The sequence below is a fragment of the Monocercomonoides exilis genome, assembly GCF_001643675.1.
Source record: "Monocercomonoides exilis strain PA203 chromosome Unknown scaffold42-869251, whole genome shotgun sequence".
Lineage (NCBI taxonomy): Eukaryota > Preaxostyla > Oxymonadida > Polymastigidae > Monocercomonoides > Monocercomonoides exilis.
In genome coordinates, this window is record NW_027150587.1 from 466,047 (window position 1) to 482,538 (window position 16,492).

Below are 16,492 nucleotides of genomic sequence, written 5' to 3' on the forward strand. Positions count from 1 at the left end.
AAATGCAAAATGCCTTTCCAAAAACCATCAATCTTTTAAAAACCAACACACCGAAAAAAGTTATGATATCAAAAATAATCTCCCATTTTCCCAAATCCATCCAAAAAAAATATTAATTTTCAGTTTAAAATGAATTTCGAAAATGAATTATTAATTTTCGAAAACAAATTATTCTTTTTCGAAATCGAATTAAAAAATTACGAATTTGAATTATTATTTCGGAATTCGAATTATTTTTCGTGTCTCAAAAAAAAAAAAAATAAAAATTAAAAAAAAAAGAAAAATAAAAAATAAAAAAAAAAAAAAAAAAAAAAATAAAAATAAAAAATAAAAAAAATAAAAAATAAAAACCTGGGAACAAATGAAAATATGACCCTATATAGAATTGCATTACACTTTTCAGCAGCATCATTATATTAACATTTTGAACAGATCGTTTTTTTTTAACAAAGAAAAATAAAAAATTTGAAGATTCTTTTATGTTTCTCTTTTCGTCTATTGGTAATAAAGCTAATGAAACTGACTGGCTTTTGAATTGAAAATTTTGTTTCTATAGAATGAGACAAATATATTCGATTAAGAATATAACTGAAAACAAATTATTTCAACAGTTATCAATAAAATTTTTAAATCATTTTTTGTAATTATTCTTTTAAAATAAAAAAGGAAGTATATTGAAATTCTGAAAAAAACTTTTTTTCAGAAAACATTGAGTTATCAACAAAAAACTTTTTCATTATTCCAATTACATTAACTTTACAATTATTGACATAAGGACACAATAAAATACTTCAAAATCTTTCATTTTTCAAAACATAAAAGTTTTTTGGAATATTTAAATAACTTAGTCTGCAAAAAACTTAAATTGGACAAAAATTGGATCTTCAGCAAATGACAGTGATCGAGTATTCGATAAATAATTTTTTTCCCTTTCGCCAAATGGAACGTCAGCCCTTCTCAAGCATATTTGCTTGCCTTCCCACTTCAGAAGCGCTTCCACGATCACTGCTGTCTTTAAAACCAGAGGATTTGCAGGTGGAACCACAAATGACTTAACTGGACTTTCCGTTCTCAGAAATACATGTAAAAAGTTCATTTCGCACTTCCACACCTTTACGCAATGATCTCCCTCTGAATACGATGCAAGAAACTTCCCATTATCCGAAAACGCTACTGCAGCTATTGCTCCTTTATGAGCCACAATGGTTTTTTCCTTTTCCAACTGTTGAGCTGACGAGATCTCAATACACCCATCAAGTCTCCCAATCGCAAAGCGGTGAGTCGCATTGTTAAATGCTGCCATAGGATATTTCTCAAGAATGCGTGAAACAAATACACTCGCTGTTTCGTTCACAGCCTGTCGAACAAACCTGAACTGTGGATCGAGAAGTTTGCAGACGATTGAAAACAAAAGTGGAATATGCCCAACTACATCCCAAGATGAAGGAGTTTCCTGAAACCAAGTCATCAAAACATTCAGAACCTGCTTGGCCTTTGGAAGTTGCGTTTCGACTACTTCTCCTTTGTAACTTTCCAGAATGTCACTAAGGCAACTAAGCATTAGTTGAGGATCAGGACGCCCCAGTTCAAAAAATGCTCTAAGTGCAGCCTGCGCCAGAGGAGTTGCTTCAAAAGAAATGTCAGTCATCGGTCCTGTATCTGCAAAATCTTCCAGTGATGAATCAGAGCTCATATCAGCCATTTCAGGCTCAAAGACTTCATCAATTTCCGAAAATTCACTGTCCATTGGTACACAGCCGTTCCCACTTGAACATTTCTCATTTATCAAATCACTTCCATCTTCTCCAGGAGTACTGACATAACATCCAGATTCTTCTTCTATTTCTTTCAAAGGTACAGGGACAAAAAGTGCATTTGAAGAAGTTCCATTTGTCTTTGTTTGCTTTGTATGAGTTTTACACCTCTCTTCAGTTCCCAAATATGATTCTTGAAACTTAGACTGTCTTTCCAGTGAGTGTGTAAACAGAGTTGTGAGGAGAATCTTAAACTGTGAGCGTGAAATAAATGTCCTGAAAAAAGAACACCCATCAACAAGCAAATCAATAGCAATAATAGCTTTAGTCGAATCTCCATGCTTGATCAGCAAGATAATCATATTTAGCAATGGTCTCACAAGCCTCCCTTCCATCACATCTGGATCCACCACACCAATTCGAGTGAGAATCTGAGCAATTAGAAGATCATCATCATTCACAGCAGCTGCAGCCTCTTCAGGGGATAATGAATCAGACATCTGGGCTTGGACGTTGCTGTATTGGTCAAAAAATTGTTTATTCAATGTTGAAATTGTTAAAGAGGAATGTCTGAACTTTGAGGATATTAAATCTGAATCAGATGAAGAAAAATTATTGGGAAAATCCTTCAAAACTGGTTTACTTCTGACTTTACCTTTTTTCTTTCCCTTTCCTTTTTCATCAACAATCAAAGCAGGCACATCTGGAAGCAAAGAAGAACAAACAAAAGCTGCAAAAGCTTTCTCTTCTCTTGAACCACGAGATATTATCGAAGCAAGAAGCGCCCTGTGCGCATGATACACGCAATCGGATACGTAGTTGGAGGAAGCCAGAAGCGATGTATGTGGCAAAGATGGAGGAACATACTGCCTTATACTCGTTGCTGGAACCATTTTGTACAAAATTTGGATCTGCCTAACACAAAACCGCTTCCACTCTCTTTCGTATTCCTCACTTATAAACCCTGTTGCATTCATTAAAGATGTTATCATTGCTATGCCTGCGATAGTGATAGTTGTGCTGAGAGCAGGAGTGTGCGAAAGAGCATTCACTCCATACGAAGCAGCAGGAAGCGTTATGCTGATTCCTTGTGTTGTTGCATTTCCTATTAAGTAACCTATCCCCAGGCAAGGCGAACCAGGCAAAGAGAAATGCTTGATGATATCAGAATCAACACGATTGCTGAAACCAAATGGAAGGAAAAAAGGAACAAGAGATAGAAGAAGTCTTGAAAGTGCCTCACTTGGATCGAGATAGAGGGGAAGAAGTCCAGATATGCAGGGTGGAACAGAAGAAGGAGAAAGATGAGATTCCAAATAAGAAGGTGAAGGTGAAGGAGAAGTTGAAGAAGAGAAATGTGAGGCAGAATGGATGTGAGATTTGTCAACTGGAAAGTTTGGAGAAAAAGATGATAAATTTGAAGCAGAGGAAGAAACGTGAGGCATTCTGTTAGTGCTTCCTTGCTTTAACTTACGTGCAATTTTTGTGGTGCATTCACATGAAAGCTCGAAACCTTCTTTTTCATTTTCTGGAATTCTGTTCAACTTCAAACTCTTTGTTCCTCTTTGTTTAATATTTTCAGGTTTTTTATTCCATGCGTTGTTGAACGTGTCCAACGAAACAGAAAAAGCGGATGATTGGAAAAACGGCTCATTTTCGAGTTTGTTTGGAGGGAGGCACAAAGAAGAAGATTCAGATGAAGAAAGAGAGTGAGTAGATTGAACTGATTTAACTGATTGCACTTCAGAATCTCCCCTTTTCGGTTGTTCGTGTGTTTTTGACTTTGAATGTGATTTTGAAAGTGATCGGAGAAATGACGGAGATGGACTTGATTGAAGAGAGGGAGGGGTTAAAGAAGAAGATGATGATGAATTCCTTGAGCTTCTCATGTGCACTTTCGACGTTTGTCTCGCTGTGCGTCCGCTTCTTGGTTCATTTCGCATCGCGTTTCTCTTCATATGTTTATTTTTCTTAGTCAATTCTTCTTTTATTATTAAATTTTTGTTTCGCATTTCTCCTGAAACAATATCAGAAGAGGAATATTCTCTCTGTTCAGAAAGAGAGCTGCATGACACTGGAACCCCGTTCAGTGCAAAAGTATTTGTAGTTGGAGCAAGGTTGAACGACAGATTGGATGAGATGCTGCTTCGCGAATTTCCAAACGAAATATCATCATCCTCTGTATCCTCACTATTTCCTTGCGTATCATATTCTCCTTCTGTAGAAAATTGATTTCCTTCCATTATTCTCTTTCTCTCTATTTCTCTTTCTCTTTCTCTTTTCAAATCCTCAATTTTAGCCATCTTATAGCAATTTCTCGTTTCTTCCATCCGAATCTTGTGTATTTCTAGTGTTGAATAGCTGCTCAAAATAGAGCAAACTCCAACAATATCCAAAACAAGAAATGGCAAAACGATGACTTCTGAAAGATCGGAAGAAGGAAGTGAAATGTGGAGAATGCGAAGAGGTGGAACAGAAGGCAAAGTTAGCGTGCAATTTTTTGAAGGTGAAGAAGAAGAAGAAGATGATGATGATGGTGGTGGTGATGATGATGAAGGTGAATGTAAATATGAAGGCAGATGATCAGAATTGAGTGTTGGATAAGAAGATGTTTGTTCAGAAATAATCTGTTTTGATTGACAATTTGGGATTTTCTGTGGCCGAAAAGCATTTAGGCCTGGAGACAAAGAACAAGAAGAAGGAGATGAAACATTTTCTTTCTGAAATATGGACAATTTCTTCCATCGTGCTGCATTTGGTAGTGGAGAGGGGAGCAGATTTGAAAGTGTCCAAGTGATGTTCTCAACGCTTCCTCCATCATGTGTAGAAAGCTCGTGAGAAGAATACGAAAACACAGAACTCACAAATGGCTTGAATGTCCTGTCTCTTTTTGGTGCTTTGAATACAAATGTGGTCAAACGAGACAAATCTGAAAAGAAAGAGGAGGCTGCGGAGGTGGAGGAAGAAGGAAAGTTATCATCTTTTAAACTTGCAGCTTTGAGCAAATTGTTGAGACTTCGAGATTTGCTTCGTGCTTCACAAGAGTTGAATATTCTGTGTTGATGAGTTTTCGATGAAAATGTGTTGTTTTTGTGAAGTGTGAACGAATTCTGACTTTTGAATTGTTCATTTTCGATCAAATCTTCATTTCTGAAATTATTGCAACATTTGAAATTTTCGTTCTTTGAGCAGACTTTTTCCATCTCCCTTTGCATCTTGTCATTTCCTTCTTCATCATCACCCTTTTGTTCTTCCCCTTTGTTTCCCTTTCTTCTTTCCTCTTCTTTCCTCATTCTTCTGATCAATTCAATCAGATTTCCTGCTTTCTCTTCATTATCAACTCCGTTTCCTTTTTCTCCTTTTTCCTCTGCTTGTACAAGAAACCTCGAATCCCCCTTCAATATATCCAAAATGCCACTCAACAAATCAAACTTTCTCTGAAAAAGGCGCGAAAAGAAAGGATTGTTCAACTCAAAGCCACGAGAAAACAGAAAAGACAAGAAAAGAGGGCTGACTTTGAGTGAGTCAGCTACAGGAGGAGAAGAAGATGTGCTTGGAAGGAATAAAGATGGAAAGAAAAGAGAAGGAGAAGGAGGAGACGGAGGACAAGAAGGAGGGATATGATGAGAAAATGAATCAGAAGAAGACTTCTGCGAGTTGTTCGTTTCAGAATTTTGAGGAAGAGGTGAATTCGGAGCAGAAACAGCGAAATATGGAAGAAAAGATGAAGATGAATAGAGGGAATTATCCTGTTTATTATGGGAAGATAAAGGAATTGAAGTGTTAAATTGTTGACCAGCATTTTGTGATTCAAGTTCTGTTTCAACATGTCCAAATAGCTCTGAAAATAGCTCTGGTGCAAATAATTCAACAGGGTTTGTGCTCACAAAGTTGTTGTCAAAAGAAAAAGATGGATCATTTGCTTGGCAGAAACTTGTGCTGTAGCACGTAACAGAATTTGAATTTGAAGCGCTTGATGAATTTGTTTCTGTCTTATCATTGCAATTTTCAGAGAAATCAAGTGAACTTTGAGTGCTTGGGCAGACTGTGCGTATCAATGCACCAGTTGTGAGTGAATAGAAATGAATAACAGAATGGTAATTGTGAGAGCGAATGCTTTGTCCATTAACATTATTTTTTTTAATATTATGGCATTTATTGAAGTTATCATTGCTATTGTTATTAGATAAAGATGCTGTTGAAGAGAACGAAGTGGAACACAAAGAAGATGAAGGTCTAATTGTTTGCTCAATTGTTGAAAATCCTGAATGCAATGGAGATATGTTATTGTTTTCAGTTGGCTCTGTCAATGAATTCTTTTCTTCGTCATAATGGGTGAGGATATTTGCGGAAGGACAGCAGTCAAAAGGAGACGAATGAGGAATAAGTGGAGGGAGAAGAAATGGTGAAAGAGAGAAAAAGCGCATAGATTTAACTTCTTCAGTGCTCAGCATGGGCTGTTTGTTGACTGAATTGGCAGAATTGATGGGAGAGTTATGAGAATGAGAAAGAGGAGAAGAAGAACTAAAGGAAAAAGATGTAGATGATGATGAAGCGCCTGTTCCAGAATGGACGTGAAATAGCTTTGATTGCAGATTTCCAAAAAGAGGAGAACCTCTGAGAACAGAAGTGATGTTGGAGAACGATCTCAAAGAAATCTGATTAAGATTTGAAGGGAAAACAAGTTTTGAGTCTTTATATGAGAAAGAGGACGAAGATGAAGACGTAGATGAAGAAAGTGATAAAGAAAGAGACGAAGATATATTTTGTGATTTGATTGAAGAAATAACTTCAAAAGATGGAAGACGATAGGTTGTTGACAACGCCGATTTATTCACCTCTGATTCAAATGTTGAATTTTCTTCATTTTTGATGTTTTTTGAGGTTTTCTTGTTTTTTTCTTTGTGAACACTTATCTCTTCTTTCTCCTTTTGAATATCTATTTTTCTATAGAATCTATTATATTTCGACTGTTCTCTATGATTATTCCTATCAAAATTGGATTCTTTTCTTTTGACCATAAATGTTTGAAGTTGTGGACTGGGCAAAGAAAAAAGTGTTTCTTTTGATTGTGTTGATGTTTCAATCAAATGAGAAGAATTCAAATGAAAAGATTGAATGTTATTATTTGTGTTGGAATTGATGATGTTGAATCGGGGTGAAATGGATGAACTGGGAGAAAAATGAGGAGAAGTGGAAGAAGAAGAAGAACAAAGATACAGCGGAGGAGGCGGAGGCGGAGGAGGAGGAGGAGGAGGAGGAGGAGGAGGAGGAGGAGGAATTAAAAAAAGATTAGGATGCGAAGGAAGAGGAATGCCTTGCATTTGTGAAGAAGAAGGAACAATAGAAAATCTTGAATGTTGCATGTTTTGTGATGATTGCTTTGGAGATGATGGTTTCGTTGAATTTCCACTTTCACAATCAATTTCAACGGTATTTTGTTTTATTTCTTCTTCTTTTTCTTTTCTATTTGGAATTAATTTTTGCTTGAATTTTTCGTTTTTTGAGTCAACTTTGAAGAGTTGTGATTCACATGCGGCTGAAATTGGGAATGAATATTCTTTAGAATAAGAAGAAGAAGAAGAAGATGATGATGATGTCTGAGAAGTTGATGAAGAATCATTTGCATTTTCATTTGTGATTTCCCCATTTCCCCATAATTTCTTCTGTGGTTTTAAATTTCGAGCATTATTTATTGCATTTGGGTGCAAATAAGAAGACAGATTTGACAGGCTGTCAAAAATGAAAGGAGAGAGAACTCTTGTTTGGAAAGCGTAAATTGCCTCGAATGAGGCATTTGATGAGGTTATCCAACCAGGAAGAGGATGATGAATATGCTTGAGAATTGAAGATGAGGAAGAATTTGAGGATGAAGAGGATGTGGAAGAGGATGATAATGGTATATTTGAATTTTGTTGTAACATTGCGTTTGATGAAGAAATTGAATCAGAAGAATCGAATTTTTTTGTTTCAGTTAAGTCTGGATGCAATGACGATGAAGACGATGGTGATGATGAATGTGATGAAAATATTTTTGCATTATTTGGAAATTTATACTTGTCTTGATCAACCACAAATCCATGAGCTGCAATATAACCTTCCTCAAACGTGGAATACAGGAATTTCAATGGAGAAACAGAATTTGATGATGTTCCCAGTATAATATGGAGAGGTGAACAATAAAAAGGCAAAGAGGAAACGGGGGAAATAACAGCAGGAGTGTGAAAGGCAAAGCAGCTTGGAGCAATTGATTTGAAGTTGTTTGATGTATGATGATAAAATTCTTTCAGTTTGTACTCGAACTTATTGCATTTTTTATGATTTTTATTATGTTGTTGAATTAGTTGTTTGTCTTTGAATGATTTCTTGATTGAAAGTTGCGATGAATTTTGTGAATCAAATAGAGAATTCATACCAAGTGAAGATATTTGAGAGAATGTTGCAACAGAAGAAGAAGAAGGAATTGATAAAGGAAATGCCAATTGTGAAGATGATGAGAGTTCTTGATTTATTTCAATGTGTTGCATCAGTTTAGAGTCAGAAACTTCATTTTGATTCTGAATTGTTTTCTCCTCCTTTTTTTCATTTTCTTTTTCTTCATTTTCTTTTTCTTCATTTTCTTTTTCTTTTTCTTCCTTCAAATATTTCATTCCACAGCACATTTCCTCCCTCGCACATCTTTCAACAGCTCTTTTTGAAGCCAATAATATGGTTTCCTTCCTCAAAACAACTCCAATTGTATCATTCTTTGCATCCCATTTCACTTCCTTCACAGCACATTTTGAAAAACAACCACTAAAATTTGGAATTTCTTGAAAAGGAGAAACAATAAAAAGCGTTTCAAAGGAATCAATGCGCATAACACAGACAGAGCAATCAATAGAAACAGAAGCAAAAAGAGAATCCCAGCGGCTGTGGAGAGTCTGAGAGCGGGGATAAGGTGTAGTGGAAGAGGAAGAGGAGGAGAACAAAGAAGAATCTGATGACAATAATGAGGAAGATGATGATGAAGAGAAATTAATAGAAGAAAAAAAGTTTCCACTTGTTGAAGCATGATAAGGTGTATGTTCTTTTATCATCGGAATAATAGTTGTTGAAAGATTATTTGAATGAAAAAGCAACTTATTTAAATTTTTCTTTCTGTCTAATTTATCATTCACTTCATTCATAACCATCCGAAAAAACTGCGAAGATACCACAAAATACCTCGAAACAGCCAAAAACAAACGAAGTGACTGCAAACTTCTGAACTGCTTCCAATTTTCTTCATTTAGCAGAAGTTTCGTCAGCATTTTCTCTTTTAACTGTGCAAAAATGAAATCCTGAGCATTTGATTTGCGCAAGATTATTGCTTTTTCTCTCTTAAACCCATTTTTCAGTTCGATTTCTTGTTTTCTTTTGAATTCTCTTTTAAAAAGCTGCTCAATGGCTTGCAAAGCACTCATTTTTGATATTCCAGATGAAGATTTCTTTTCTCCAAATTCCCCTGAAACAATATTGCTTTCATCATCAGCATCTTTAGCATCTTTAGTTAAATTCCTATTTTTATTTTCTTTTTTCTTTTTCTTCTTTATTCTCCCTATTTCTTCGTTCTCATAACTCCTCCATCCTTTGTTCCCAATAAGACCAACAGGAAACCCACCAAAATTATTTATTCTTTCTGCCATTTCATTCACTTTTTGCATATTTGATCGAAAAGAAACATCAAACAAACGCACCATCGAAAGCTCGCTATCTGTGATAGAATGAGGAAGAGTGAAAAGAGGAGAAAGAAGGAAACGGGAAGAAGGATAAGAAGAAGAAGATAAAGGAAATGGAGAAGCAGAAAGAGGAGAAAAAGAAGTTGAAATTGCAGGTGTCAAATGAGCAGAAATGGAAGAACTTGGAAATTCATTTTGAAGAAAAGGAGCAGAAATAAAAGAGGGGGAGGAAGAAGAATTTGAAGAAGACAAATTATTCCCATTAATATTTGTATTTGTATTTGTAGAATTTAAAGTGGAACAAGAGGAAGAATAAGAGGGAGGATTAGAAGGAGAGCACGAAGGAGAAGGAAAAAGAGAATGAGAAGTAAATGGAGGAAACGGAGAAAGAGAATGCTCAAAAGGAGAAGAAGTGGGTAAAGTTGTTGGATCTGAAGGCAAATACATTGGTGGAAAGGTAATGGAAGAAGAATGAGAAGGAGAAGGAGAAGGAGTTGGAGAAAAAGAAGAGGTAGAGGAAGATAAAGAAAGAGAAGAATTAGAAGAAGGAATAGAGGATGTTACAGGATAAGAAGAAAGAGTGATAGAGAAGGAAGAAGAGGCATCGCCTTCATTGTTGATGGAATAAGGAATAGGTGCTTTATATGTTTCGGATGATGAAGAATTATTAGAAGGTGAAGCAGAATAAGAAGGATGAATAGAAGAGGAAGATGATGACAATGATGAAGATAATGAAGAACTTGCAGTTGAAAAAGAATAACTTGAAGAAGAATGAGAATAAGAAGGAAGAGGAGAAGAGGAAAAAGTTGAGAAAGAAGAAGAAGTTTTCATCTGAGAAGAAATAGAAGCTGATGTTTTTGCCGAATTAAAGACAAAACTACTATTTTTCATGTTTTCTTTGGAATTCATTTCTTCTTCTTTCATTAATACTTCAACTTTTTCTTCTTTAATTTTTTCTCTTTCTTTTTCTTTTTCTCCATCTTTATCATTCGGAGGAATCAAAAGCAACGATGCTAACCTCTTAACAGCCTCATCTTCAATTTTCTCTTCAATATCTTCTTCTTTTTCTTTTTCTTTTCCTTCATTTTTGCTGTTATTAGCAATGATGTTTCGCACTTCCTGTTTAAGATCTCCCATAAACACCCTATTTCGATTCCTTGATGCTTCGTCTTCCTTTTCTGCTTGTTCTATTCTCCTTCTTTCTCTGTCTTGCTCTTCTTCTGGAGGCTCGGAGAAATACAGCACGGGAGAATTATGGTTGTGGAAGACGTGAAGAAGAAGGTTGCGCCGCATGTCAAAAACAGCAACACAGCAAGACAAGTTTTGACAGGAACTTGAACGTTTTGCATGGTCTAAATAAGACGAAGAAGAATAATGTGATCGATCAAACTCATTTGAGTTATCATCATCCTTTTGTATTCCCAATCCAACAAGCAGCAAATGAGGGTGCCTTCTGAGCACATGCAATGCAGTGACAGGGCAAGAAGAAGGCAAAGAAAGAGTTGAATGGAACAAGTTTTGGGTGTCAGAATTTAATTCGAGATCAGAAAAACCATAACGTTTTTCATTTATTTCTCGACTTTTTTTAATTTTGGTTGGTTGAAAGTTTTCCGGCTGTGATGTTGTTCTCATATTCCTATTTAGTCCACTTCTTTGTTTATTCAGTGAGAAAGGGGCAACGCCTAAAACAGGATAGATCATTTTGTGAGTGTTTTTCGCTTCTATTTCTGTTTTATTTTTAATTTTGGTTTTATTTTTTGTTTTATTCTCGATTTTTATTTTTTCTTCATCAATTTTTTCCTCTTTTTCTTTTTCTTCTTTTTCTTTCATTTCATCTTCTTTCATTGAGCTATCCAATGAGCAATCATCAATTTCTGTGTTTTCTGAATTATTCTCATTTTTCTTCATTTTGATTGTAATTTTGGAATTTTTCTTCTTTTTCTTTTTCTTTTTCTTTGGCAAAGGAGCAATAAATATCATTTCATTCATTTTCTCTTTTTCTCTTTCTTCTCTTTCTTCATTTTCTTCTCTAATTTTTCCTTCTTCTCCTTCTTTTCTTTCTCTTTCTCTTTCTTCTATATAAATTTTTTCTTTAATTTTATCTTTTTTCATCTTTTGTGAAGAAGTAGAAGAAGAAGAAGGAAAAGAAGAAGAATTTACGGCGAAATACGGAGAAATTAAAGAAGAAGAAGAAGAATAATAATTTCTTTTCTCTATTTTCTTCATTGGATGAAGAAAATTTTGATTTTTCTGAAATTTTCTATGAAAATTAAGAAAATAATAAAAAGGATGAAAAGTATTGATGAAATAGAAGGAGAAAAGAGGAGGAAGAAGAGGAGAAGGAGAAGGAGAAGAAGAAGGAGGAGGAGGAGGAGAATGAGAAGAAGGAGGAGAAAGAGAAGAAGAGGAAGAAAGAGAAGAAGAGGAAGAAGAATTTAAATGAGAAGAAGAAAGGGAAAGAGAAGAAGAAGGAAAAGGAGAAGAAGAAGTAAAAGAATGAGAAGAAAGAGAAGGTTTAACAGAAGAAGAAGAAGAAGAGGGGGAGGAGGAAGAAGAAGAAGAAGGAAAAGGAGAAGAAATAAATGAATGAGAAGAAGAAGGATGAATAAATGAAGAAGGAAGAGGAGAAGGAAGAGAAGGAGAAGAAGAAGAAGATAAATATGAAGAAGAAGATGGTTTATATAAAGAAGAAGAAGAAGAAGAAGAAGAAGAAGAAGAAGAAGAAGAAATTTTTGAATTTGAAGAAGGAAGAGGAGAAGAAGAAGAAGAAATAAAAGAAGAAGAGGAAGAATTTAAATGAGAAGAAGAAGAAGAAAGAGAAGAAGAAGGAAGAGGAGAAGGATGAATGAAACAGGCAAGAGAAGAAGAAGAAGAAGATTTTGGCAGAGAAAGAGAAGGAGAAAGAGAAGGAGAAGGAAGAAGAGAAGAAGAATGAGAAGAAGAAGAAGAGGAAGAGGAAGAAGAAGAAGAAGAAGAAAGAGAAGGAGAAAGAGAAAAAGAAGGAAGAAGAGACGGAGGAGAAGGAAGAAGAGAATGAGAAGAGGAAGAAGAAGAAAGATGAGAAGAAAGATGAGAAGGAAGATAAGAAGGAAGAGAAGGAGAAGGAGAAATAAAAGAAGAATTTGAAGAAGTTTCGGAGAAATACGGAGAAATAGAAGGAAGAGGAGGAGGAGGAGGAGGAAAAGAAGAGGAAGAAGAAGAGGAAGAGGAAGAAGAAGAAGAAGACTGAAACGGAGAAAGAGCTATAGGTGAAGAAGAAGGAGGAGGAGGAGGAAAAGAAGAGGAAGAGGAAGAAGAAGAAATTTTCGATTTTAAATTTGCATTTGAATTTGAAAGAGGAAGAGGAGACGAAGAAGGAAAAGAAGAAGAAGAAGAAGGAAAAGGAGAGGAAGAAGAAGAGGAAGAAGAGGAAGAAGAATTTTTCGATTTTGATGAAAGAGAAGAAGAAGAAGAAGAAAGAGGAGGAGGAGGAGAAGAAGAGGGAAAAGAGGAAGAAGAAGAAGAAAGAGGAGAAGAAGAAGAAGCATATAAAGAAGCAGGATTGAGAAGAATATGAGGAAAAGGAGAAAGAAAAGAATGTTTTTCATTGAAAGAAGAGGTTAATGAAACAGAAGGAATAAAAACCGAAGAAGAAGAAGAAGAAGAAGAAGAATTCAAATGAGAAGAGGAAGAAGAGGAGGAAGAAGAAGAGGAAGAGGAAGAAGAAAAATGAGAAGAAGAAGATGTTGATGAATTCCACAGAAAAGGTGATTTTACATATCCGTATTTAATGTTTATTTCTTCTTCTTCTTCTTCTTTTCTTTTCCTTCTTCCGCCTCTTTCTTCTTCCTCCTCTTCTTCTTCCTCTTTCTCCTTCTCCTTCTCCTTCTCCTTCTCCTTCTCCTTCATCACTGAATTGTTAACAAAAAGAGGAAAAGGAAGAATATCAACAGCTCCGTTGTATGTGCCAGAGAGAAGGAGAAGAGAAGGCGAATGCGAAGAAGAAGAGAGAAGAGAAGAAGAAACGGAAGGAGAAGAGGAAGAAGAAAGGGAAGAGGAAGAAGAAGAAGAAGAAAAAGAGGAAGAGGAAGAAGAAGAAGAAGAAGAAGAAGATGGAAAAGAAGAAGAAGAAGAAATATTTTGTGAATAAATGTGATTTTTCATGTAATTAATATGTTTTCTATTGTTTTCAAAGATATTTCTTCTTCTTTCTTCTTCTCTTTCTCTTTCTCCTCCTCCTCCTCTTATTCTTCTTCTTTCCTTTTCTCTTTCTTCTCTTTCTCTTCTTTCTCTTCTTCTTCTTTCTTTTTCTTTTTCTTTTGAAATGGAATTTGACATGTTAAAACCATATTCAAAATATGCTGTTGGCAATGAAAGCATCGAAATTATGGAAATGTTCTTGTTTTTGCGGTTTTTATTAATGTTTTCTTTGTTTTTTATTATTTTTTCATTTTTATTGCTTTTCTTCTTCTCTTCTTCTTTCTCTTCTTCTTTCTCTTCTTCTTTCTCTTCTTCTTCTTCATTTTTCTCTTTCTCTTCTTCTTCATCTTCTTCATTATCACTTCCTCTTCTTCTCTTTCTTTCTCTTTCTCCTTCTCCTTCTCTTTCTCTTTCTCTTTCTCTTTCTCTTTCTCTTTCTCTTTCTCTTTCTCTTTCTCTTTCTCTTTCTCTCTCAACTAATTCATCTCCAATTGTTGGAGGAAACAGAAGAGGTTGATAACATTCGTCTGAAATTAAATGAGAAGAAGAGGAAGAGGAAGAAGAAGATTTTGTAATTTCTTTTTCTTCATCTTTTTCTTTTTCTTTTTCATCCTCTTCAATATAATTGTCAACAACTTCTTCATTTCCTCCATTTTCTATCTGATTTTGAATAAATTCTTCATTTTTCTTCTTCTCCTCCTTCTCTTTCTCTTTCTTCTTCTCTTTTTTCATTTTCTTTTCATTTTCTCTTTCTTTTTGAAAAATCGCTAAAATTCCTTGATGAATATTCCCTTCTTCGCTTCCAACAATCAACCTGCCTTCATCAGTGACCAAAACAGGCAGCGTGAAACGCAGCGGCTGCGGAAATAACATATTTGGCATGTCAAATTTTTGACATGTTGGGTTTTTTGAATTAATAGAAGAAGAAGATGATGATGATGATGAATAAGCAGATGAAGATGAAGATGAATTTGGCGATAAAGAAAAAGAAGAAGAAGAAGAAGAAAGATTAGAAGAAGAAGACAAAAAATTACTATTATTTTTACAACTTTTCAGAAAAGCATCCAAAACAGGGGAAGGAATGAAGAAAGGCAGTTCTTTTTGAGAGAAGCATCTGCTTTGAGCAGGAAAATGAGTGAGAAACGAGGCAAAAACAAGCGAAATGCGGAATTTTGGTTGGTTTTGGGGGAAACTGGAGGGAGAAGAGGAAGAAGAGGAAGAGGAAAGGGGAGAAGAAGAAGGAGAAGAAGCGAAGAAATCGAATGGGGGAGAAGATAAATGAGGAGGGTGAGGAAGAGAAAGAGGGAGAGGGAAAGGAAGAGGAGAAGAAGAAGAAGAAGAAGAAGAAGAAGAAGGTGATGATGATGATGATGATGATGAAAGAGAAGAAAAAGAAGAAGAAGATGGTGAATTCTTGAATGATGATAATGTTTGATCAAAATATTCATTTTTTTCTCTTTTTTCTTTCTTTTTTTCATTTTCTTCTTCTTCTATTTCTTTTATTTCTTCTTCATCCTTTTCTATTTCTTCTTCTTCTTCTTCTCTTTCTTCTTCTTCTCCCTCTCCATCTTCTTCTTTCATAGAAAACACAAAGAAAAGAGGATGCTGAGTGAATAAAACAATCAAATTTGAGCCAATCAAATTGCCTCCCAGCCATCTCTGTTTGGAAGAAAGAGAAGGAAAAGAAAATTCTTCAATGGAAGAAGAAGAAGAAGGAGAAAGAGAAGGAGAAGAGGAAGAAGAAGGATAAAGAGAGGAAGAAGAAGAATTCATTTTGTGTTTGCCACATTCACTTTCATTGAATGTTGGATGAAGATTATGATGGTGATGGCGATGGTGATGATGATGATGATGGTGATGATGATGATGAGGAGGAGGAGGAGGAGGAGAAGAAGAAGAAGAAGAAGAAGAAGAATTTGATGAAGAATTAGAAGAATTAGTGGAAGAAGGAGAGGAAGAAGAAGAAGTGAAAACATTTTTATTTCTTTTATTCTTCTCCATTTTTCCGCAATATTTCACAATAATTTTTTTCACTTGCTTATCAGAAGGAGAAGAAATGGCAAAAAGAGGAAGAAGAAGACGATTTGAGATTACAATAGCAGCAAAAGGGGTGACGAGAAGAAGAAAAGAGCAATCAGGAGAAGAAGAGAGGGAGAAAGGAAGAGAAGGGTGAGGATGAAATCTGTCTGATAAAAGCATTGCAATGAACAGGTCTTCTTTTGTGTTGAGTTGTTTGGGGAGTGGAGGAGAAAAAGAGGAGGAGGAAGAAGAAGAAGAAGAAGAAGTTTCGGAGAAATGCGGAGAAATAGAAGAAGAAGAAAGAGAAGGAGAGGAGGAGAAAGAAGAAGAAGAGAGGGAAGAAGAAGAGTTCAATGATGATGAAGAAGATGAAGATGTTGATATATTTAAAGAAGAAGAAGGAGGAGGACGAGAAGAAGAAGAAGAAGGTGTTGCGTAATCATCTTCTAAAAGATCAATCACATCCATTTCATCCATTTCATTGTGAATTTCATGTGCTTTTCTTTTCATCTTCTTTTTGTGAAGAGCTATTTTTGCAAGGATTTTTTGAAAATCAATGCGAATTGAGGTTAATTGCGAGATTACGAACTCCTTTCGCTCAACAATCGGCATTAATGGAAAGATAAACATTTGAAAATCCATTCCAAACGAAATAAGGACTTATTTAAAAAAATGAAGTATTTTCAATAAATCAACAAAAAAAAAGTTTTGAATACACACCATTCATGTTGAACTTTGTTGAAAGGCAAACAGATTTAACCCATCCTTCGTGGCCCAAGCACTTGCAGGTTAATCTCAGTAAAAATGGATCAAATATAAAAATTTCATTAAAGCAACCAG

General features: G+C 35.2%; 1 protein-coding gene across 1 annotated transcript; it reads right to left on the reverse strand.

Moving 5' to 3' along the window:
- Positions 1 to 464: 464 nt before the first annotated feature.
- Positions 465 to 16,282, reverse strand: MONOS_7713fu7714fu7715 (uncharacterized protein; the record flags this gene model as incomplete). Its single annotated transcript, XM_067878061.1, has 1 exon — positions 465 to 16,282. The coding sequence occupies one exon, from the start codon at positions 16,280 to 16,282 to the stop codon at positions 845 to 847; it is 15,438 nt and encodes a 5,145-aa protein (XP_067722350.1). The 3' UTR covers positions 465 to 844.
- Positions 16,283 to 16,492: the final 210 nt, after the last annotated feature.